The following is a 26247-nucleotide window of genomic DNA, read 5'->3' on the forward strand; positions in this document are numbered from 1 at the left end:
AGAGACACAACAGATAACCAACCCAGAAGAAAAGGACTAACATCAAGACACCATGGGAAAAAAAAATACCCAACAAACTAAGACAAGTAGCTCAACAAGAAAGTCAGAAGAGACACAGATACAAGGAAGAGAAATAGAAGACACAGACCCAAGAGCAGACACATAAGAAGGAGAACACCAAGCTCTGCACAGAGGAATAGGAAGTAAAATGAATGGACAGTACATAGATTTTAAAAAATTTCAAGAACAAATGAAAGCATTAAAAGAATGGCTGACACGAGAATTTAGTGAAATGAAAAGAAAAATGAAAAGTACAGAAGAAAAAGTGAGTAGAATAGAGCTGATCATAACAGATGTAGAGAAAAGATTAGAAAATGTGGAAGAACATGTAATGGCGATAAAAATGGAAGTGAATGACTTAAAAAGAAAATTGGAAGAAAGTGATAAAAGAGTTAAAGAAACACAGGAGTTGTTAGCTCAGAAGATGGATATAATGGAAAACTATAGTAGGCGAAACAATATAAAATAGTGGGCCTTAAGGAAGATGAAGAAGGCAAAGATATGAAAGAATTTATAAAAGAATGGATCCCAAAAGTCCTGGGAATGCCAGAAATGCAGGAAAGAATGGAAATAGAAAGGGCACACAGAACATTAGTCCCGAAACCACAGTCACAACAAAAATCAAGATCCGTTTTAGTAAAATTCCTGAGATACACGACAAGAGAAAATATATTGAAGGCAATGAATAAAATTAGAGAAGACAAAAAACCACTGGAATACAAAGGTCAAAATTTTTTTTTCTACCCAGACATAAGTTTTGAGCTCCTGAAGAAGAGGAAGGAGTTTAATGCAGCAAAATCGATCCTATGGAAGAAGGGCTATAAATTTATGTTAAGATATCCAGCGGTGCTTAAAATAGTTATCTCGGGGCAGACTGTTCTCGGATCCGGAGAAAGCATGAGAATTTGCAGAACGCCTGCAAGACAGGAGGAGAGATGAAGAGATGTAACAAGAACAAAGAACGACGACAAACTACATATAAAGTAAAAATAATGTATAAGTAAGAACTAAAGGAGGGAAGAAAAGGGGAATAAGGGAGGGGGGGGAAAAGGAAAGGTTAAAAAAATTAATAATAAATAAATAACATAAAAAGAAAAAGAAGAAACGAGTGGGAGCTTTGTTGTAATGTGAAGATAAAAGTCTTTTCTGGAGGGGGTTGGGTGGGAGAGAATAACAGTCACTGTGAAATCAGTTGACACTTGCGAATGGGTTCGCAGTCCGAATGGAGAGGGGAGTTGTGGTTGCCCGGCAAGGGACAAGGGGCGACTCAGAGAGGGGGGACACATTTGGGGTTAAGGGAATTTTAGATGTGGGAATGGTTGAAATATTTTATGTTTTAGAAGTGTTGTCATACAGTGCGTTCAAAAAAAGAAAACTGAGAGATGGAAATGGGGAAAAGGGGAAAGGTGGTGGTGAGGAAGCGGAAATGAGATGTAAACAAAGTATGAAATGGCCATGTTGAACTATATGACTATAAATATTAACAGAATACATAATCAAATCAAAAGAAAGAGGCTATTAAATTTACTGAAAAAAGAAAAAAATTGATATAGCATTCGTGCAGGAAACACATCTAACTGAAGTGGAACACAAGAAATTAAGGAGAAACTGCGTAGGGTACGTAACAGCAGCATCATATAACTCAAAAGCCAGAGGTGTAGCTATATTAATCCATAAAAATGTAAAAATCAAAATAGAGGAGGAAATAATAGATCCAGCAGGGAGGTATGTAATGATAAAGTGTCAGATATATTCATAATTTTGGAATTTGCTCAATATATATGCACCTAATGAAGAAGATCAAAAGTTTATGCAAGATATATTTTTGAAGATTGTAGATACGGAAGGGAATATATTGATAGGAGGGGACTTTAACCTTAATGTGGATTCAAAGATGAATAAAACTGGACAAAAGACTAGCAGAAAGAACAAAGTAGCCAAATTTATGGTTAAATCAATGCAGGAAATGCAACTTTTGGATATATGGAGGAGATAACACCCAAAGGAAAAGGAATACTCATATTATTCGAGTAGACAGAAAAATACTCAAGGATTGACCTGTTTCTGTTGTCAGCCCATATCCAAGGGAGAGTTAGGAAAATGGAATATAAAGCTAGATTGTTATCGGATCACTCACCCCTGTTATTAGCAATAGAACTGGAGGACATCCCACCAAGAACGTATAGATGGAGATTAAAGTCCATGCTACTTAAAAGACAAGATTTTAGAGAATTAATTGAGCACCAAATTAAAATGTACTTTGAAATAAATACGGAATCAGTGAAAGATAAATTTATATTATGGGATGCAAGGAAAGCCTTCATCAGAGGGCAAATAATAAGTTATGTAACTAAGATGAAGAAGGACTACAATTGGGAAATAGATCAGCTGGAAAGGGAAATAGTAAGTACAGAAAAAGAACTAGCAACAAGGGAAGATACAACAAAAAGAAGAGAATTGGCGAACAAAAAAGAAATATGAAACACTAAAAACGTATAAGGTGGAGAAGAACATAATTAAGATAAAGCAGAAGTATTATGAGCTAGGAGAAAAAAACGCACAAAATACTAGCTTGGCAGCTTAAAACAGAACAAGCTAAAAGAATGGTATTGGCATCAAGGAAAAAGGACAAACAAATTACATATAACCCAACAGAGATCAATGAAAACTTCAAGGAATTCTATGAGCAATTATACCGAACTGAGAACGAAGGGAAAGAAGACAAAATAGATGAGTTTCTAGCTAAAATTGAACTACCGAAATTGTAAGAAGAGGAGCAAAACAAATTGATAAAACCATTTAAAATAGAGGAAATACAGGATATATTAAAATGCCTGGAGAGGACGGACTCCAAATAGAATTCTATAAAACATTTAAAGACTTATTAATTCCTCCTCTCCTGGAAGTAATGAACCAGATTAAAGAAACAGAAAACATGCCAGAATCATGTAAAACAGCAATAATTACAATATACCAAAGACGGGGAAAGATCCACTAACACCAGCATCGTATAGACCAATATCTCTACTTAACACAGATTATAAGATAATAGCAAAACTATTAGCAAACAGATTGGCTGACTGTGTACCAAAAATAGTAAAACTAGATCAAACTGGATTTATTAAGAAAAGACAAACAACGGACAATATCTGTAAATTCATTAACTTAATCCATGCAGTACAAGGAAATAAGACGCCAACAGTGGTGGTTGCTTTAGACGCAGACAAAGCCTTTGACAGAGTAGAATCGAATTATTTATTCAAAGTACTACAGAGGTTCAACCTACCAGAAAAATTAATTGGATTAAAGCATTATATAAGGGACCATTGGCAAAGGTGACAATAAATGGATAAATATCGAACCAATTTAAATTAAGCAGGTCAACTAGGCAGGGATGTCCACTATCTCCCTCACACTTCGCTTTAGCTATAGAACCCTTGGCAGAACTGAAAAGAACATAAAATAAAAGGGATAAAAATAAATGAGAAGGAATATAAAATCAGTCTATTTGCAGATGACATCATAGTATACTTAACAAAACCAGAATCATCAATAAAAGAATTACATAAGAAATTGAAGGAATATGGAGAAATATCGGTGTACAAGATCAACGCAAATAAAAGTGAAGCGATGCCAATGAATAATGTGGATTTCACAAAGTTTAAGAAAGAATCACCATTTAAATGGGAAACACAAGCAATCCGATACCTAGGTATTAGACTAGATAATAATCTAGGACATCTGTACAAATTATATTATCAGCCATTAATGAAGAAATTACAAGATGACTTAGAACATTGGAAAGATCTACCACAAACACTGATAGGAAGGGTAAATTGCATTAAAATGAATATCTTCCCAAGGATACAATACCTATTTCAATCGTTACCAATTCCCTTAACAGAGAAATTCTTCAATGAGCTAAAGAAAATAATAAGAAAATTCTTATGGAAAGGGGGGAAAACGAGGATAGCGCTAGATAAATTAACAGAATGGTACAAACAAGGGGGCTTACAGCTACCAAACTTTAAGAATTATTATAGAGCAGCACAATTAAGATATCTATTAGATTTTTATCATACAAGGGAAAAACCAGATTGGACCAGATTAGAGCTAGATGAAAGAGGGGAGAAGTTACCTGAACATATACTATATAAGTGGGATGAAAAACTGGTGAAACATAGAATTTCACCAGTACTGCATCATCTGCTCAACATTTGGAAGAAGATTCATGTAGAAAGGAAAAGAAACAAATTACCAACTACCAAAATTATTATTGACGCAAAATCAACTAATCCCTTTCACAATAGATAACCTTTCCTTTCGAGAATGGGAGAGAAAAGGGATCAAAAGAATAGAAAATTGTTTTTTGGGAAATAAATTATTATCTTTTGAACAAATGAAGTACAAATATGGTATAACTTATGATGCAATGTTTGCATACCACCAACTGAAAACCTACTTAAAGGACAAATTGGGAAGCAGGCTGAGGTTACCAGAAGGAAGCAGCTTTGAATATGTGATTACAGACACAATGATAATTAAAAGATTTATAACAAACATGTACATCAAGCTGCAAGAGAAAGAGAACGATGAAATAAGCTGTAAACCCAAACAAAAGTGGGAAAAAGATCTAAACATAAAAATAAAAAATGAAAAATGGGAAAAGCAATGCTCCAGAACTATGAGAAATACAATAAACATGAGGTTACGCATGATACAATATAATTGGTTACACAGGCTATATATCATGCCCCAAAAGTTAAATAAATGGGACCCAACAGTATCAGATAGATGTTTTCGCTGTAAGAAGGAAGCGGGAACAACAGTACATGCAATTTGGGCATGTGAGAAAGTGGAAAAGTTTTGGGAAGATCTAAATCAGGTATTAAATAAAAACACAAAAGCAACATACCAAAAAATCCAGAGATCTTTCTTCTAAGTAATATAAGAAGTAAAGAATTGGGCCTCAAATTGGATGAAGCACAAAAAAGATTTATTATGATAGCCTTAGCTGTAGCAAAAAAAAATGTATAATGTCAACCTGGAAATCAGAAGAGAGCCTGAGAGTACAGCAATGGTGCATAGAAATGAATAAATGTATTCCATTGGAAAAAATAACATAACTTAAAGAATAAAGTCACAGTATTCGAACAAATTTGGGAACCGTACATGGAACACAACAGAGAGGGCCTACCGTGGACAAGCTGGCAGGCTTGTTGAAAGACCTGATTTTGAAGACAGGTTGTGAGTTCTGAGTTCAGCCTGTTCAAAACCCTTGTCCTTTCAAGAGAAAATGGCTGGCTAGAGTGTTTCTTCTGAAATAAGGGAAACAAGAGAAACTCTGTGGTAACCTGGAAGAAGAGGTTATCATTTGAAAAACGCATGATGAGGCAAGTTTCTTTGGCAAGACACTAAAGTGACGGATCAGAGGGAATCAGTTTGTGTGTGTCAAAAGATCAACAAATCTCTCTCTGAAACCAATGAGAACCTTCCTGTGCAGTAACCATTTAAATTTAAGCACCAGAGCCCAGTGAAGATTCATAAATGTTAAATTCTGTGCACAGTACAAGAATTGCCTGATACTGGAGAACTTGGAGAAGTGAAAAGTGAATGATTGGACAGTAAAACAGAGAACTTTCCTGAACATATACACATTACATGCACATGCACTTAGAATTAAAAGGGGGTTAAGTTAGGTTAAGTTAATAGTAATAAGTTTAAGATTGATATTGTTATTATATTTAAAGAAAATTAAAAGCAACTTTTTAAAAAGATTTTGTGAATTTCTATTGCTGCTGGGTTTTGGAGTCCTCTGGGCTTGTAACAATAGGCACAATAAATAAGCTTCTAGATGGTACGAAAATCATTGTTGTTGAGAGTGAGAAACTCGTCCAAGGCTGCAGCATTATTTAGTTCAACTGTAAAGTTGAGCAAAATAACGACAAATGGAATTTAATCTTGACGAGTATGAGGCGATGCATTTTGGGAGGCCAAACGTGAGTAATTCACATAATGTACATGGTGGTATTGATAAACAGAGGGACTTTGGGGAATGTCCATCAATTTCTGTAATCAGCTAGATCAGATGGTGAAGGAAACATAGAATATGAGCTGGGACATTATGTTGCACCTTTGTAAAACATGTTTGAGCCACACATGGAGTATTAGAAAATAGAACATTACAGCACAGTACAGGCCCTCCAGTCCATGATGTTGTGCCAATCTGTATATACCAAAAAATAACAACCCTCCTTACCTTATAAGTCCCCATTTTTCTTTCATCCGTGTGCCTGTCTTAGAGTCTCTTAAATGGCTCTTTTCATCCAACCTCCACCAGCACCCTTGGCAATGCATTCCAGGCACCCACAACTCTCTATAAAAATTTACCCCCTAAATCTTCCTCCCTTCAGTTTGTATAGATGTCACTAACCATGCCGCTATATATACTCTATACAGTACTACAAGTAATTTGAAAATCCCACTGAATGCTACATTTTTGTGAGAAGAATTGAGTACGAAAGGTGAGACGTTGTACTTTAGTGATATTGAATGTTGGTGAGACCACATCCAGAGTAAAGTATAAAGGATTGGTCTCATTATTTAAAGAACAATGTCAATATGTTAGCTCCAGCTCAGAGAAGGTTTCTGTGTTTAATGTCTGGAATGGGCTTTTGAGGAATGAATGGAAAGGCTAGGTTTGAAAGTGAACGGAGACTTGCTTGAAACATTTACGATCCTGAGTGACCTTTACGAGATGAACATGGAGAGGATGTGGCCTCTTGTGGAAGAATCTAGAGTAGAGACATCACTATTTAAAAATAAGGTGACATCCATTTAAGGAAAACAGATCAAAGTATTTTATCTCTGAAACGTATTAGTGTTTAGAAGTCCCTTCCTCAAAAGGTAGTGGAAAAAGAGACTGATTTTTTTAAAGCCAAAAACAGATAGATTCTTAGTAATAAGAGGTGATGGGATACTGAGGGGGCAGGAATGCAGGGTTAAGGTTACAATCAGATCAGCTGTAATATTATGGGACAAAGCAGGCTCAACGGACTGAGTGACTTAGTCCTGCATTATGCTGCCTTAAGAAGGCATGCAACGTCTTTACCCTGGGCACAACCTCTTCTTGATGCTACCTCAACCTTTTCTCCCCACTCACATAGCACCTTAAGTAATCCCTTACTAACCTAGGCGTACAGTATCACCTAAATTGCATGTTTCCATAAATGGAAATTAGTGCCAAGTTCATCAAAAATCTGTACTTGATCTTAATTAGTATTGGGGTTCAAATAAGAAGGATAAACTGCTGTTTTTCTCTTGTGCATAGAACTTAATCAACTCCATCAATTCATCAAAGTATGTGAATTGACAGCAATAGTGAAGAGACAGATAAACACGAGGGATGAAGGAGTGCGACGATAAATTGATCTGTAAAATGAGGAGCGGTGGAAGGACCGAACAGGGAGTCTGAACATCTGTAGGCATCAGTTGGCTGAATGATCAATTTCCCTATATAATTTTTCTTTCAAAACTTTCTCCAGTTTGACAGACCCAGTCTTCTGAAGAAACTAATCTTTAGTAGCAAAGATAAATAACTAACGCTTTGGGTCTGAGCTCTTTGCCAAAGTATCTTTCTGAATTTCTCCAGCACTTGAACTACAAACTTTCTTGTTTTACTCCAGTCTTTGTTGTTAGCTAAGTAACCTTCTATCTACATTGCCTATTTCCCCATGACTGAAAGTTTTGAACAGATCTCGTCAAGCTCCTTCTAAGAACCAAATGCATTGAAATCCCATTCTCCATTCATTTGGGATATGTGTTTATTTGTCACAAAAGACCTATCCTTAGCAATTCTGTGCCACCTATCCACGATTAAACTTTTAATTTACTCACCCATTATGTCTGATCTTTTTGGTCACAGTATTTGGATTTTTTTTTGGACAGCTTCGTGCTCAGGGACAGTGAGCTGGTCCACTTTGACAGTGTTGGCATTTCATGAAATTGACAGAGGAGGGTCAGGGGCATAAGGCAGTTCTTGAGATGGATGATAAGCTGCACCTCGCCTAATTTTGCAAGTTCCCTTCAATGTAGAAACTCGTTGGCGTCTTCCCATTACGGTTCATTATTTTATAGTTTTATGTGAGTTTCACATTATTGAACAGTAGTGGCTGCCATATCCCAGAGGGGAGAATAAGGTCTTTGGAGTCCGCAACAGAAGGCTCTCTCCCAAATCTCTTTTCCATTCTCCCTTTTCCTGCTGCTGGCTGTGGCTAAGAGGGGGAATCAGTCTTTGCAGTAAGTGCCTTTGACGTCACTCAATATATGCAGCCTGTGCTATTGTCTTACTGTGTCTGGTCTCAGCTCTTCATCAGACTCACTGCAGCAGTACAGGGGAGTGAGTGAATGCGCGCTTGCTCATTCACTTCAGTGGGGATCTTCAGTAGAAGCATTTGGCATTCGCTTGCAAGAGAAGCATAAATGGTATTTTGTTCAGGACTGCTGTGTGTTGGATCAGCTTTCACGCTCGAACAGGGCAGCTGCCAGCCGCAAAGCCGGGCTGCATTGTCTAGTTTCATGACCCCTGCTGTATAAGCTCCTCATCTCCTTGCAGCATTTGAACCAGCCATGTTCGGCACGGAGTCTTCATGTAAGTACAGTACTGAGAGAGTTCAGTAAATGACGAGCTTTGTTTTAAAGGCTTTGTTTCATTGCACCGAAGCAGCTTCAATCAGGGCCACTTCACACAAATGAATTGGCAGCCCTCAACACTGCGAAGCGGATCCGAACGATTGATGTCACTGCACTTCTCCCTGAGAATAATTTTCTGGGTCTCCCCCCAGCCCCCTCTTTCTTGTGATCATTCTCTATGACATGTGTCAACCACACAATTGTGACAAGCTGCCCACAATAACAGACAAAGTGCCCTTTTATTCAGGGCAATAAAACCAGGCGGCAAGGAGAGGAGTGGCTGAATTCGTAACGGAGTGCACGACACAGAACCTGCTTCGCTGCTCATCAATTATTCCGGGGAATTTACTCCGGTGCATTTTGAGGAACGTTTCAAGGCCTATTCACTGGATTGAATGTAGGAGCTCTAAAATCTTAATTTTTTTAAAAAAGGTCTGAGGATTGCTGTGGGACCTGCTCCACTTAAATGAAGGCGCTAGAGATGTTCCTGATGACCAGGAAACAGTCTTTCCACTCTGCGCCCCCCCCCCCTTCCGTCAATTTTTACTGACCCTCCAATTTATTGACAGGGGGCCCAGACATTGCATTTTGATGCTCAGGGTTGCTGCTTGAGATGGCGCTGTGTTGAATCGCTTTAGCAGCTGGGCAAATGAATGGGTGAGCCGAACTGAGAAGAGCGAGAGGCGGTGGAGAGATTGAAGTGAACTGTTATTTGCAGGGCTCCCTTGTTTGATAAAGCTGACCCCCCCCCCTCCCACCCCCATGTGTTTGCTGCCGTGGTTCCCAGATTGCGATGGCTGAAAATTGATACCTCTTGCAAGCTGGCACTCGTAAGTATGGGCTTTGGATGGTGCCTGTGGGCATGACATTGTCCCCCGCTCTCCCTGCAAGAGGAGGTGCGCGGCTCCCATTCAAGGTGAAACGGAGATGCACAAAGTAGCAGCTTGAATTGTGGTCCCTCGCTGAAATGTTCCGCTTCTCCAAGGAGATGTGATGCATTTTGACGATTTATCATTTGCTCTTTTTGTAATTGCAACCACCCAAATGATTTTGGAGGACCTGTGAGAGAGGAAATGTTGATAATTTAACCTGTAGCTATCGTGGGGACTCTGCCTGTGTCTTGACAAAATGGCAGTTTTCAATGTGTTACTTTCATTTTTAGTGTCACGAATAAACTCCAAACAAAGGTTTCATTTGGGTGAATCTGCGCTTGACAATTCATTTTTTGCAGGCTTGCTTTCATCTGGCTTTCCAGAGAAAATGGCTGAGAGCTGCCTTGTATTTAAAAGCCTGCAACAAGCCCTCTGTGCTGAATGGATTAAACATGGGGTCTGAGCATTTGTGCAACTTATCTTGAATCAGCCAAGTGGCCTGGTACTTTATTTTCAAATCGTGGGGGGGGGGGGGGGGCAGTAAATATTTGCCGTGTATGTTGAGGGTGAAGCTCTTAAGAGATGGAAGGAAATAGTGGCTGATTTATTGACTGCTTTGTAGCATTGTTTTCAGTCTGGTCTTGTAATCAATAGCATAAAAAAAAGCAGTCAAAATCAAAGAATTATTTGCTTTAATTCATGATTGATTTACTATTTCCCCAACACAAAATGACTTACTTCCATGTTAAAGAGGGTAATGTTCACTTGGTACTTGAAATGATTCTGAAAGAATGTATAAGAAATAAAGAGCACCTTCAGTTTTCCGTCGACTCGGATGACGGCTTTCCAGGAGAGGTTACAAATGTTTTTTTTCCATGAGGATTTTTATTTGTGTAACTCTGGGCAAAAATCCCAAAGAGTGGTTATTCAATCAGGTAGAAATTAACCTGGTTGCTGCACCTCTTCTGTTGGCATGGTTTAAACTTAGGATTCGAGCAAATTGTTTCTCAACATGGAGAGCAGTGCCGACCTTAGATTGATTAAGTGGTCTATGGCGCTTTGGGCTGTGATACAAAATATACTGGTTCTGGTGTTGAGAAGAAGCAGTCATAACTGATGGTCTCTAGCTTGTTTTCATTAAAAAGAAATTTCCCCAGAAATGCTGAGAACCAGTTCACATTTTTATCTTGCAGCTGATATTAATGTGGTGATTCTTCAATGCTAGTTAAATTAATAACCAGTGACTACCTAGTATCCCAAGGCATGTGAGACTTGCTGAAGGAAAAGTGAGTATACAGAATTATTGGATGAAATGAATAGAGCATTGCATACCTATGGGGATAATCTGGAGAAATAGATGCAATGTTGACAGAAATTATTTATCAAATATGGCAAGGAAAATCAGAAAATGGCATCTCCTGCAGTGGTTCCGTGAGCTTCAGTTGACGTATAGGAACTTGCAAAAGTTGTTTGAGTGAGGCTGCTTGCAGGTCAAGGGAGTTATGGCAAATGGGAGATACAGAGAGCTTGGAGACTGTGTTCCTTTTAGACAGGGAATCAAGGCTGGCAGGGTAGCGATTCCTGGTTGATGACGGATTTTGAGGTCAGGAAAAAGAAAGAGGCGTACATCAGGTCCAGGCAGTGAAAATCAAGTGAATCTCTTGAGGGAGTGTAAGGGGTGTAGGAGTACCTTGGAGGGAAATAAAAAAGGCCGAATGAGGGCTGATAAATTAAAGGAGGATCCTAAAAGATTCTGTGTATATTAAGAGCTAAAGGGTTACAATGGAAAGAACAGAATTCCATCAGGATCAATGTGGCTATCAATGTATGGAACCACAGGAGATGGGAGAGGTTTTAAATGAATATTTTTCATTTGTATTTGTTATATAAAAGGCCATGGAACCTGGAGAATTCAGGAAAGAGATCAGTGATGGCTTGAAGCAAATCACATTGCAAAAATGGAGTGCCAAAAGCCTTAACATTACGGTGGGTGAATCCCCAAGGTCTGAAGAAATGTGTCTTTGGACATTGTGGAGAGAAGAAGTTGCTGGGACCCTGGCAAAGATATTTGTATCAGTGTTCACCATGGATGAGGTACCAAAAGACTGGAGAGTGCTAAAGTGATTGCCTTTATTTTAGAAGACCTGCAAGTTCAGTGGCTAACATCAGAGGACTCTGGAGAATGTAGAACAGAAAGAACTGAGAAAACAAATATATTGTTTCCTGAAAGCCGCGACAAAGGCTGACAGGATTGTGAAGAAGTCGCTTGGCATGCTAACCTTGTTCAGTCAGGACAGAAATTGGGGCATCATTTTACATCTGTTCAAGACATTGGTGAGACCACACTTGGAGCCTTGTGTGGCATTCTGGTTGTTTATATAGGGAAAGGATTTTATTGAGCCTAAAAGATTCTATGCCTCCAGGAACTGTAGTGGCTTAAACCAGAGAGCGAAGTTAAAGTTTTGGTCTCATGATTTATCATTTAATGAACTGTACTGGTCAATGTATCTGAATATTAAATGAGTATTATTTGATATTCCTGGCAACCAGTAGTTAACTGATAATCACTGCTAAGCTATTGGATAAGACTCCTGAGAACAGGAGAGCAAATGGAACTGCACCTTCACAAAGAATTAGTGGAGGAAGTTGTGTGCAAAATTCATTCCAGTGGCTGCGGGAATCTGCATCCAAACAAATGCACGAGCAACTTCTTCCAGTTAGATGCCTTATTCCAGCTACTGAACGCACTTCTCGGGAAGCAAAATCAGCAGGGGAGGGTAACAGGGATCTCCCAGAGAGATGAAGCTTGTGAATGCCTCAGAAAAAAGTTGCCTTGAAAATCCTCACTGTTTGACAGCCAGCAAAGTACTCCTACTGATGAATGACCTTAACCCCATACCATTCTCCACTTGCCCCATGTAACTCCCATTGAAATGCACTCTAAAGCTTCAATCTCCTTCCTAATGGTGCACTTCTTAACTAATAATAAGCATCAAACTTACATCCTGGTAGCTAACCTGGAGCAATGAGTTTCCAGACGTTAACCTTCCAAGGAGAACTTGCGCTGCTTGAGATCACAGGCTCAGGATATTGTGGCCTTTTGCTTCATAAGTTGAACATGGACAGCAGCCTCAACTGTGACTTTGTCTACTCAAGTCAAACCATCAACCCACGTGCTAGACTTCTGCCTGAGGTGCCTATTTCTGACAGCAGCACGACCACGCTGCTGCGAGACCTGAAACTATTGAATGGGTCGCTAACTTTGACATTGAACTGTGGCTGCTTTCCCAGCCGTACGAATTCACATTGCAAGGCAAAGAATGAAATTGAGGCAGGTGAGGCAAATATGAGGGCATGGGGACTTGGGGAGTGGGAGGGAAGGAATGGCAAAAACGGAGGTAGGAAAAATGTGAAATGACGGCAGATTGTGGAGCTGCAACCTATTGTATGAAAACATGCATTGATGAGAAAATCTCAAGGAACTTCTTTGCGAATCTATAAAGAGGTAATGTGGGTCACTGGGGAAATTAACCAAGATATTACAAAGGATGTGGAACCACTTTTGTATTCTTCCCTGGTGAGATGCAAATGCAGTTGTATTACAATCTGAGCATTGCACCGGTTAAATACAAACCTGCTCATCTGTCCAGGCAATTCAGATTTAAACTCCCAGCCATGAATAGACCTGCCAGAGAACCTCTGGCTAATTTTTTATGCTGCGGCTAAAAACTTCAATTTTAAGTGTTGCTTTCATTTGAAGTGTATGCTTTGCAATATAACCAAGAGGATCAAGAGGCAATAGTCTTATACCATGGCATAACAAGTATATCCTCTAAGGTTAACAAATGTGCTGAGTTTGCTGTACTTAATGTGGTATTCCTGACCCCGTGTTCAATCATGCTGTTAATTGCAATATTTCTGTACTGCCACCTGCTCAGAACATATTGGCAATAATAAGCAAGACTCCTCTCTCTGCAACGTTATTTGCCATCCTTCTGTTTCTCCATGAAAGCCAGAGTTGGTGCTCCAAACTGTGTGCTCCTTCATTCTCCACAAGTATAAGGACAAAATGGTCATAAAGTGTGAAAAATAAAATTGCAGCACCTCACAATAATTGCTACTTTTCCAATATCTGTCAAGATAATATTCTCATTGAATGTATCTTGCCAGTGTCATCTGTTGACTTTTTTGGTTACAGCTCTGTAACTGACAGGAACCCTGAGGCAAGGAGCAGGGATCATTTACAAATTAATATCCACTGTAAAAAGCATCCTCATGGTAGATGGTCTCAGAGATAACTTGAACTCAACACAACTAATAAATCAACTGCCTTAGTTTTTATCTTTGATAGTAAGATGGAGTTGCATTTTAAAATAGAGTAACCAAGATCCAGAAAAGTTTGCTCTGTGTTCAGGTATAACAGAATTCAACTGTAATAACAGCACCAAATAGTAACTGATGAAAATACAGACATTGGAACAGAGAACATTACAGCACAGTACAGGCCCTTCATCTCTCAATGTTGTGCCGACCTATATATTCCTACTAAAAAATACTAAACCCTTCCTACCTCGTAACGCTCCATTTTTCTTTCATCCATGTGCCTGTATAAGAGTCTCCTTAAATACCATTAATGTTTCAGTCTCCACCACCACCCTGGCAAGGTATTCAGGACACTCATGTGTTTTTAAAAAAAACTTTCCTCCTAATGTCCCCTAAATCTTCCTCCTTTCATTTTGTAGAGATATCCCCAAGTGTCTGCTCTTCCTGCCAAGGGAAAAAGGATACTGGCTGTCTGCTTTATCTATGCCTCTCAGAATCTTGTAGATCCCTATTAAGCCTCCTCTCATCCTTCTTCGCTGCAAAGAGAAAAGTCTGTGCTCTGCTAACCTTACATTGTTTTCCTTTTCCAGTTTTTTCGGATTCAGAATGCTTTGAAATTTAGTTTTTTAATAAAAATATGTATAATATTCCCTTCTCTCTAGAAGTTTGCGATAGTAAAGAACTTGTACTTGGGTAGTGTCTGTCATGACCTTCGGTCATCCAGCTGCTAAGAAAATGCTTTTGAAATGTGGAACTTGTGGCATTATCAGGAATGTGTGAGATCATACGCAAAAATGCCATGAAACCATAGTACATTATAGCACGGCAACAGCCCTCTTCGGCCCTTCTAGTCTGTGCAGAACCATTTTTTTTTACCTAGTCCCACTGACCTGCACCCAGTCCATAACCCTCCATACCTCTCCCATTCATTTACCTGTCCAAATTTTTCTTAAATGTTAAAATTGATCCCACATTCACCACTTCATCTGGAAGCTTGTACCACACCACCACCACCACTTTCTGTGTGAAGATGTTATCCCTCATGTTCCCCCTGAACTTTTCCATTTTCGCTCTTAACCTATGTCCTTTGGTTTGCAATTCACCGACCCTCAGTAGAAAAAAGCCTATCTACATTTACTCTGTCTAGCCCCTCATAATTTTAAATACAGTTAGTCTTCATGTTCCATTCTGACCAACCGGTTATATCTCGAAATGGATGCAAGGCAGAAATTCACTGAATCGGTTTTATTGTTCGTCAAATACAACATGGCAGCCACCAAGGCCAGCTCTCACGAGAGGTAGGCCACCCCTGCCATATTTTCCACAGATAGCTAATTTTATACTTACATTTTTTCTTAATTTTTAAAATTTGTAGTTTTTTTTAGGTCGTAAGTTGCATAGTTGCAAATGGGGCACTACCTGTATTTCTATCAAATCTCCCCTTATCTATGCTCCAGGGAACCTTTCCCTGAAACTCAGTTCCTGAAGTCTAGGCGACATCCTAGTAAATCTTCTCTGCAATCTTTCTATCTTATTGATATCTTTTTTGTAGTTAGGTGACCAAAACTGCACACAATACCCCAAGACTGACCTCACCAATATCTTAACCAACTTTAACATAACATCCCAACTCCTGTACTCAATACTTTGATTTATGAAGGCCAATATGCCAAAAGCTCTCTTTACAACCCTATCCACCTCCTACATCGCTTTCATGGAATAAAAATGTATCTATTCTCAGATCCCTCTGTTATACTGAACTCCTGTGTCCTCCCATTTACTGTGTATATCCTTTCTTGGTTTGTCCTTCCAAAATGCAACACCTCACACTTGTCTGCATTAGATTCCATCTGTCATTTTTCAGCCCATTTAAAAAAAAATGGCTGGGCCAGATCCCTCTGCAAGCTTTGAAAACCTTCTTTACCATCCACGATACCTCTAATCTTTGTGTCATCTGCAAACTTGTGTTCTAATTTAACATCATCCAGATCATTGATATAAATGACAAACAACAATGGTCTCTGCACTGATCCCTGAGGCCCGCCACTAGTCACAGGCCTCCAGTCTGAGAAGAAATCATCCACCACTTCTCTCTGGCTTCTCCTGTCCAGCAATTGTTGAATCCAGTTCATTACTTCACCATGAATATTTAGCATCTGAACCTTCCTGAGCAACCTCCCGCACCTTACTAAAGTCTATGTAGACAACATCCACAGCCTTTCCTTCATCAACTCTCCTGGTAACCGACTTGAAAAACTTTGTAAGATTGGTTAAACATGATGTACCACACACAAAGCCATGGTGTCTATTCCTAATCAGTCCATGGCTATCCAAATAATTGTATATTCAATCTCTTAGAACACCTTCCAATTATTTACCTACTATTGACGTCAGTCTCACCAGCCTATAATTTCCAGGGTAACTTTTGAAGCCTTTTTTAAATAATGGAACAACATGAGCTATCCACCAATCCTCTGGCACCACACCTGTGGCTAAGGACGTTTTAACTATTTCTGCCAGAGTCCCTGCAATTTTTACACTAGTCTCCCTCAAGGTCTGAGGGAATATCTTGTCAGGCCCTGAGAATTTATCCACCCTTATTTACTTTAAGTCAGCAAGCACCTCCTCCTCTTTAATCTGTATAGGTTCCATAAGCTCACTGCTTATTTTATTTACTTCCCACAACTCTGTGCCCTTTTCCTGAGTGAATACTGATGAAAAAAATTTAAGACCTTTCCCATTTCTTTTGGCTGCATACCAAACCAACCACCCTGATCTTCAAGGGGACTAATTTTGTCCTTTACTATCCTTTTGCTCTTAATATTCCGATAGAAATCCTTAGGATTGTCTTTCACATTGTCTGCCAAAGCAACCTCATCTTCTTTTAGCCTTCCTGATTCCTTCCTTGAGGTTTTTCTTGCATTTTTTATAATACTTCTCAAGCATTTAAATTACTCCATGTTTGCCTATACCTGTTATACACCTCTCTCTTCATCAGAGCCAGATCTCCAATCTCCCTCGAAAACCAAGCTTCCCTATACCTTCTAACCTTGCCTTTGATCCTGACAGGAATATACAAACTCTGTACTCTCAAAAATTCCACCTTTGAAACACCACACAAAAAAAAAATCTGGTTTTAGATATCAGTCATATGAACATGCTGTTCTTTATCAAATAGTTCTGGGAGTTTTGATGTGCTTGGAGCTCATGTCTTGATTTAAAGGTAGCTGCTCTGGAACTGGAGCACTATCTGTTGCAAGGTCTTGACTACAAATGTCAACCCATCCAACTTCCTATGCAGAAGCTGCCTGACTAGCTGAGTTTCTCCAGCAGTTTGTTTGAACTCCCTGGTTGTTTTGCTGAAACAAGCTCAGGGCCGAGAGGGTGATGCATTATGGGAGCCAGTGTATGCAAGCACGAACAGTAGGATTTGCAGCCAAGTGTTTCTGATGCAGTGACAAAATTGACTGAGTGAAGGGTAACTTGTCATTTTATTATGGTTACGTTTCTGCTCACAACCTTTACTCCAAACTGCCATGACAATCTACTTATCTGAGCTATGCAAGTGAATGCTTTCAGCCACTAGTATGAACACTGTTCAATTTCTTTCTTTACATAACTGAATTTTACTCACTAATTGGATACATTGTGGTGACTTTTTTTAATGCCTTCACCACTCTAATTGTTAATGAATTAGACCTGTGACCTTTGCAGTCCAGCACAGTATCCCAAGGTACATTGTTGAGTTTTCACCTAATTAAAAAAAATTCTGAAGCAATGGGTAAGAATGTGAACACATCAAAAACAATGGAACTTTTGAATAACCAAAACCATGGAATGGTTGCATTTTATGTAAGTGGATACAATTATTGCAACAAGGAAGATCATTACACTGCACTGTAATTACACCTCCTCTTTCCCTCTCCTCGATCCTCAACATTTTCTTCATCAGTACAGGTTCAGGGTGAGGTGAGCAACTGTCTCATGATAAAAGTTTCTGTTTTGCATTACTTAATGTGGCATCTCATTGCGAACGTGGGATTGAAGATTAGGCTATGATGGTATTTCTTTGCATGAATTTCACGAACCAATAGTGACATAATAACTGTAAAGAACACTAATTTCTTTTGAGTGGTCAAGCAGAAATGAGGGACCTTTTGTTCCCCACTCATGCACCACAGTCTCATTTCATAGTGTGAAGAATTCCCAAAGCAAGTCAGGTCAAACTTGACACTTGCTGCGGATTTCCAATGTGGAACTTCATGACTGACGTTTGTTGTGTCTTGAAGATGTCAGCGATGTGTAAGACAGATAGATCAAGTAGCAAATAAAAGAAGGGAAGCTCGGGTCCATTGTTCGAGTGGCCAGTGTGTGAGTGGCCCAGTGTAGGAGAGATGAATCAGAGGCTTTGGCTCAAGTGGCCCAGTGTAGGAGTGGTGTGTTAGAGGTTTTGGATGGAGAGGCTTCAGTGAGCAGAGGCTGAAGTCCTGGTGCAGGAGTTGAGGTAAGGTAAGGACAACTCTGTTGAGGAATTAAAGGATTCATCAAGGAAGCACAGGTAAGAACAGGTTTTTCTAACTTTTTTTCTCTATTTCATAGACGGGAATGGCAGCCAGGGCATGGACATTCTCCTCTTGCAGAATGTGGATAGTCAGGAAAGCCAACAATCTCTAAGACAACATCATTTGTGAGATGCATCCACCTACAGCTCCCTACAAACAGTGTAAGGAGATTGGAGCTGGAGTTGGATGAACTTCCATATCATTCAGGAGGCAGAGGGAGTGATAGAGAGGAGGTACAGGGATGCTATCATACCTAGGAGGCAGGAGGAAGGTAGCTGGGTTACAGACAGGAGAAGGAAAGGTAACAGGCAGGCAGTGCAGGGAACCCCCGTGTCTGTACCCCTCAATAACACATATTGATCTGGATACCGACGAGAGGAATAACCTACCAAGCATAAGCCACAGCAGTCAGGTCTCTGGCACAGAGTCTACTCTGTGGCTAAGAAGGGAATGGAGGAGAAGAGGTGAGCTGTAATGATAGGGGATTCTGTAGTTAGGAAACAGATAAAACGTTCTGTGGAACAGATTGTAAATCCCAGATGGTAATTTGCCTCCCAAGTGCCAAGGTCTGAGATATCACAAATCAAGATTCTCAAGGGGGAGGGTGAGCAGCCAGATGTCATTGTCTATGTGAGGACTAATGACGTGTAGGAAGGGTGATGAGGTCCTGCAAAGAGAGTTCAGGGAGTGAGGTGTGAAGTTTAAGGACGGGAGCTCCAGGGTTGTGATCTCAGTATTTCTACCCATGCCATGTGCTAGTATAGTTAGAAATGGGAGGATAATGCAGCTTAATGTGGCTAGAGATGGTGCAGGAAGGAGGCATTCAGATTTCTGGATCATTGGTGAGGCCAAATTTGGAGTATTGTGTGCAGTTTTGGTCATCTAACTACAGGAAAGATATCAATAAGATGGAAAGAGTGCAGAGATTTACTAGGATGTTGCCCAGACTTCAGGAACTGAGTTACTGGGAAAGATTAAACAGGTTAGGACTTTATTCCCTCGAGCGTAGAAGAATGAGGGGAGATTTGATAGAGCTATTTAAAATTATGAGGGGGATAGACAGAGTAAATGTAGATAGGCTTTTCCACTGAAGGTAGGTGAGATACAAACCAGAGGACATGGGTTAAGGGTGAAAGGGGAAAAATATAGGGGAAACATGAGAGGGAACTTCTTCACAGAGTGGTGGGGATGTTGAACGATCATTCAGCTGAAGTGGTAAATGCAGGCTCAATTTTAAAATTTAAGAAGAATTTAGACAGGTACGTGGATGGGAGAGGTATATGGAGGGCTATGGGCTGGGTGCAGGTCAGTGGGGCTGGGAAAAGAGATGGTTCGGCATAGACTAGAGGGAGTGAGGTGGCCTGTTTCTGTGCTGTAATTATTCTATGGTTCCATTAGGCCAGTGGTTCCAAACCTTTTACTTTCCACTCACATACCACTTTAAGTATTCCCTATGCCATAAGTGTTCTGTGATTAATAAGGGATTGCTTAAGGTGGTATGTGGGTGGAAAGAAAAAGTTTGAAAACCACTGTTTTAATCGTGCCTAATTGTGCACAGTTTCATAACTCCAAAGGAAATGGGCCAATGACAATTTTTCTCAAGCAAAATATTTCAGTAATAATTGGGTCTAGAGCAGTGATTCTCAACCTTCCCTTCCCACTCACATAACCACCTTAAGCAATCCCTTACTAATCACAGAGCACTTATGGCATAGGGAATACTTAAAGTGGTATGTCTTCTTCTTTGGCTTGGCTTCGCAGACGAAGATTTATGGAGGGGTAATGTCAGCTGCAGGCTCGTTTGTGGCTGACAAGTCTGATGCGGGACAGGCAGACGCGGTTGCAAGGGAAAATTGGTTGGTTGGGGTTGGGTGTTGGGTTTTTCCTCCTTTGTCTTTTGTCAGTGAGGTGGGCTCTGTGGTCTTCTTCAAAGGAGGTTGCTGCCCGCCGAACTGTGAGGCGCCAAGATGCACGGTTTGAGGCGATATCAGCCCACTGGCGGTGGTCAATGTGGCAGGCACCAAGAGATCTCTTTAGGCAGTTCTTGTACCTCTTCTTTGGTGCACCTCTGTCTCGGTGGCCAGTGGAGGGCTCGCCATATAACACGATCTTGGGAAGGCGATGGTCCTCCATTCTGGAGACGTGACCTACCCAGCGCAGTTGGATCTTCAGCAGCGTGGATTCGATGCTGTCGGCCTCTGCCATCTCGAGTACTTCGATGTTGGAGATGAAGTCGCTCCAATGAATGTTGAGGATAGAGCGGAGACAACGCTGGTGGAAGCATTCTAGGAGCCATAGGTGATGCCGGTAGAGCTCCCATGATTCGGAGCCGAACAGGAGTGTGGGTATGACAACGGCTCTGTATACGCTAATCTTTTTGAGATTTTTCAGTTGGTTGTTTTTCCAGACTCTTTTGTGTAGTCTTCCAAAGGCGCTATTTGCCTTGGTGAGTCTGTTGTCTATCTCGTTGTCGATCCTTGCATCCGATGAAATGGTGCAGCCGAGATAGGTAAACTGGTTGACCATTTTGAGTTTTGTGTGCCCGATGGAGATGTAGGGGGGCTGGTAGTCATGGTGGGGAGCTGGCTGATGGAGGACTTCAGTTTTCTTCAGGCTGACTTCCAGGCCAAACATTTTGGCAGTTTCCGCAAAACAGGACGTCAAGCGCTGAAGAGCTGGCTCTGAATGGGCAACTAAAGCGGCATCGTCTGCAAAGAGTAGTTCATGGACAAGTTGCTCTTGTGTCTTGGTGTGAGCTTGCAGGCGCCTCAGATTGAAGAGACTGCCATCCGTGCGGTACCGGATGTAAACAGCATTTTCATTGTTGAGGTCTTTCATGGCTTGTTTCAGCATCATGCTGAAGAAGATTGAAAAGAGGGTTGGTGCGAGAACGCAGCCTTGCTTCACGCCATTGTTAATGGAGAAGGGTATGTGATATGTGGTATGTGAGTGGAAAGTAAAAGGTTGGGAACCACTGCATTAGGCTCTCTTCCAGGGAAGATGGAACCTTTACCTATGGTTTGCATCTGAACTGGAGGGGGACTAATATCCTTTGGGAAGGTTTGCTAGTGTTGCTCTAGTGGGAGGGGTTTAAACTAAATTTGCAGGGGGGTGGGAATCAGAGTGCCAGGGCAGATAGTGGTGGTGGAGGAAAATGATGATGTTAATACTTCATATAAAGAGAAATCAAATGGTTGTGCGTAATGGAAATAATGTTTTCAGCATTTATTTCAATGAAAGGAATGTTGTAGGAAAGGCAGACAAGCTTACAGCGTGAATTGGCACAACACTATGGCCATTAATAGCCCCTTTATACTGCAAAGACAGGACCTGACTTAGGAAGCTGGCTTACCTGTACGCACAGAACCGAAAAAAGCAGGCTTCCTAAGTCAAATACACTCCACCGCTGAGATTTACCTACGTAGGTGGATTACCTACGTAGGAACTCTCCCCCCCCCCCCCCTGCCAATCCACCTTGCAATTCTTTCACACAGTGCTCAAAAGGTGGATAAAACCCAGCTTTCAAGCTCTGTTAAAAGGGGCTACAGTGAAACTTGGTTGCAGGAGGGGCAAGACTGGCAGCTCAATGTTCCAGGATTCCCTCACTGGGCCGCCACCACTGCGACCACCACCCCCTCACTCGCGGCATCCACAACTACCACCCCCTCACTGGGTGGCAGCCGTGACGACCACCCTCTTACTGGCGGAGCCCCCCTTTTATGGACCCTACTAATTTACTTAATTACCCAATTAATCCCTCCCATAATAATCAATTACCAGCAGGCCCCAGACTCACCCGGCTGAAGGCTCCTCACCAAGTGAACAGCAAGGTAAGCTGTCCTTCCCTTTTTAAATTCTCCAGCCCAACCAACATTAGGCGCTTAAGCACTAGGACCCCACCCAACTTTCAAAATCACCCTGGGAAAATAAATAAATAAATAAATAGATAGATAGACATAAAGGCACTGTTTGACCTGCTGAGTTTCTCCAGCATTTGTGTTTTTTCTCAAGGCAGAATAATAGTTCAGCACAGACTAGAAGGGCTGAAAGGCCTGTTTTCTGTGCAGTAATATTCTAAGGATCCATGGTTCTCTAAGGACAGTAATGCATGAAAGATAAAATCACCCTGTGAGAATTCTGAATACTGCATTGGGATTTTTCAACTTCTGTTGACATGTATGTGTACAACTTTCACTATTAATATTTTCATCAAAAGGCAAGTTGTATTTGATATAGGGAAATATGAGGTTTTTAGCTTGCCAGTGGATGTATGATTGTTGTAGGATTAATATATTTATTGTAGTTGTAGTCAAGTAATTGCAGTCTTACAGGTCACAACAAGCATTGATGATGGTAACATGGACTTATAAACTGGTGTGCAAAGACTAAAGGGATTTTCCCACCCAAAAAAAATGCAAAATAGCAGTGATGTTGCAGTGGCTATTTTTAAAATAAGGCTCTCAGTTGTGATATTGTAAGAATGTTTCAGAAACAGCCTGCTTCAACACAAATTCACAGACATCACACTTCACTGCCAAAAGCAATTTGACAGCTGTTCCAGACCTCCTGCCCAGCCAGTTTTGTGAGATTAACCCTTTCAAACTGGTAGAGATGTTTTATTTATTATTATTTCAATGGAGAGAAACTTAGCAAGTCACACAAGGTTTCTTATGTAGGAAAAGTACATAACCAATTATTTGGGCCTGAACCCTATGTGAAGGGTTGATTACGTATCTTTGCTCCATAAAGAACTCGGCGTGACCTGCTGAGTTTCTACAGCTCTTTTGTGCACGTATTGAACTACAATTACAGCAACTTTCTTGTTTAACTCAGTTGATATAAAATTTCAGATTATAATTTTGTTAAACCAGGAACAGTAAAAAGATAAAATGAAGAACAATTGCTCTTTTTTCAGACAAACTCCATCACACAAAAAGCATTGAAATAATTACATTTCCTTTTAAAATTGAAACAAGTTACAGCAATTGTTTTTCCATTAAGTCCTGGTTTATTTTTATTAGGAAATATTGAAGGTACAATATCAGTTGAAATTTGTTAAATTAGCATTAGCGCTAGCAAGAAAATGTATTGCAATTACTTGGAAATCAGATACATCTTTAACTATGGCAAGGTGGCACGCTGAAATTCAAAGTTGTATTCCTTTAGAAAAAAAAACATAATTTAGGAAATAAATACTCTTATGTTTTTTGCCTATTGCTTGAGGCTGCCTGTTACTTGAATTCCAGATTACCAGGGGTTTAACTGTATATTGTTTTATAGCTCAGAAAATATGCAGTTTACCAAAAATGCAACAGCAAAAGAGTGGGATAGTGAGGCCAATCTTCTCTATCTGGATGGGGTGGAAAACAATGTGATCTGAAACCACTGTTGGTGTCAAAGTGTCAAGAGGTTGGTTCAGCTGGATATCTTTTGCTCAGCTGCAACTTTAAAACTAGAAAGTTGAATTTTATCAACTGGTACTCAACTTCCCATTTTGAACCCTTTAAAAATTCTCTCGTCCCTGCAATATATTTTGAAGGTCTACCTGCTCTCCAGTGGGAAGCCTGTGTCTGTACAGGCATCTAACCGTATAGTTGTTGGACTTCACCTCTTGTTGAAAATCATGAAATCTGAAATTAAAAACAGAAAATGCTGGAAACTCTCAGTAGATCGAACAACGTGGAAAGAAACAGACTTTATGTTTCAGGGCAAGGCAAACTGATTGATGCATCTATAGACACTGCCTATCAGGAAGACCATTTCCAGCTTTTTCGATTTTCATTTGACAAAATATTCTTCTGTCTCAATAGACAGAGATTCCTGGCTGGCAAAGTATCCACGTTTTTGTTTTAACATGGAGGCAAAAGTTGCTTCAGTAGTATCATATATACTCATGTAAAAGCTGGGTTTTTTTAGACAATTTTTTAAAGATAAATTGATGGGGTTCACTATTACATGGATATTCCTTTTGACCAGGAACCTGCATTGTTCAAGGCTTTGGGAGTTCTGATGGCATGTGGCCAGCCGGAAATAGGTGGTAAATCCGTGTTCGAGGTGTTGGGATCTCCGATGGGCAGGTGGCCAGAACCTAGGTGAGGGTCTGAGGCCGAGAAGCTCCGATGGGCGGGTGACCGTGGCCAAAAATAGGGGGCATCAACTTTTGTACATGGTATATGGAAAATACCAGATTTTTGGGCCAAAAATGGGGGGGGGGGGGCTAGTCAACTTTTATATGATATCGACTTTTACACGAGTATATACAGTAAAAGCAATTTTATTTTGTTATATAATTGATCTGAACATGAGTGCACAATGCCATGTATAGACTTATTTATAATCACCATGGATCAATTAAAAAAAAATCCATAGCTTTTATTTGTGATTATAAACTATAGTAGATGGATTAACCAGCAAATCTTCCGGAAGAGTCTAGAGGGAGTGGAGAATGTCTTGGATTAAACAATATAAATTAGAGTTGAGCTCCCAATTTAAATAGAGTAATCAATAAAATTAAACAAAGTGAAGTCTTGCAGAATTTCATGGCTTCGTGTTATGAATTCCTGTGTTCACATTTATAAAGGAAAATGTTTGCGTTATAATTCTACAAACTGCTCACCAGATTGCACAGGCTAGCCACTAGCATCCTATATTTCTTTCAAAATATTTTCTGACTTTTATTTGTTAGATCTAAATTTAAAAGATTTGGTAGAATAAAGGGATGATAATTTCACAATAACAATGACCATTTTCTTTGCATTGTCTTCAAAGTCTTACCCAAAGGCTGCATCATCTTCCCAGGGGACCAAGCTTGAAGTTATTGTTGTTGCCTGGAGCTGAAGTTGAATTGAATCTTCTGACTAAATTTCTGGGATACCAGCCTTTCCCCTAACTTTAAAATAATATATTTACCCACCCATGCTTAAGGATATTGTTTTGAGTTGTCACAGCTTAAAATACTCTAATTCTAAACAATTAGAGGAATTGGATGGTAGATTTTACTCAGACAATATTCTGGTTTGACTGACTGTTCTTTTTAAAGAAGCAAACTGTTTATGTGTGTGCAGGGAAGACAGTGAAGAAGACATGACTTTCTGTGTTAGAATATCAGCTTATAATAACAATGAAATCAATCTGGAAATTTAATAATTTTTCAAATAGAATTGTAAAATGAAATTAGCTAAATTTGCCTTCTGAAATAAAACCCAAAAACCACAAGAATACTCATGTCAGATACTTAGAGCAGATTGGTTAATGTGGCGGTTAATGCATCACTGTTAAGGCTCCAGCAACCTTGAATCGAATCCCGCGCTGTCTGTAAGGAGTTCATACGTTCTCCCCATGTCTATGTGGGTTTCCTCCAGAGGCTTTCCTTCTGCACTCCAAAATGTACCAGGGTTGAAAATCAATTGAGTGTAATTGGGTGGCATGGGCTAGTGAGCTAGAAGGGCCTAATACTGTGCTGTTTGTCTAAATTTAAAAAAAAAATTAAAATTACATACTTATGAGGTGATTGGTCACAGTCTCTTTGCCAGGGTAGGGAAGTCTAAAACTATAGGGTTATAAGAGGGAAAGCTGAAGGTGAGAGGGGACCTGAGGCTCAGGTTTTTAATATAGATGGTGACTACATAGAACAGATTACCAGTGGAAGTGATAGAGGTGGGTACAATTATAATGTTTAAAAGACATTTGGACAGTACAGTCATGTGTCGCTTAGCGCCCATGATACGATGCATGTCATA

General features: G+C 40.0%; 1 protein-coding gene across 10 annotated transcripts in view; it reads left to right on the plus strand.

Annotated features, from left to right (window-relative positions):
* Positions 1 to 26247, plus strand: part of LOC138746083 (suppressor of tumorigenicity 7 protein) — a 152720-nt gene that overhangs the window by 48768 nt on the left and 77705 nt on the right. For 7 of the 10 annotated variants that reach the window (XM_069903878.1, XM_069903879.1, XM_069903880.1 and 4 more), the window contains exon 1: positions 8431 to 8710. The exons of 1 other annotated variant lie outside the window; for it this stretch is intronic. In XM_069903878.1, coding sequence (XP_069759979.1) covers positions 8689 to 8710 — 22 coding nt within the window. In that variant the 5' untranslated portion in view covers positions 8431 to 8688. Of the gene's footprint in view, positions 1 to 8430; positions 8711 to 9034; positions 9149 to 26247 lie in introns of those variants that run through there. 2 more of the 10 variants (XM_069903886.1, XM_069903889.1) reach the window with 2 other exon arrangements.

The sequence above is a fragment of the Narcine bancroftii genome, chromosome 11, assembly GCF_036971445.1.
Source record: "Narcine bancroftii isolate sNarBan1 chromosome 11, sNarBan1.hap1, whole genome shotgun sequence".
Lineage (NCBI taxonomy): Eukaryota > Metazoa > Chordata > Chondrichthyes > Torpediniformes > Narcinidae > Narcine > Narcine bancroftii.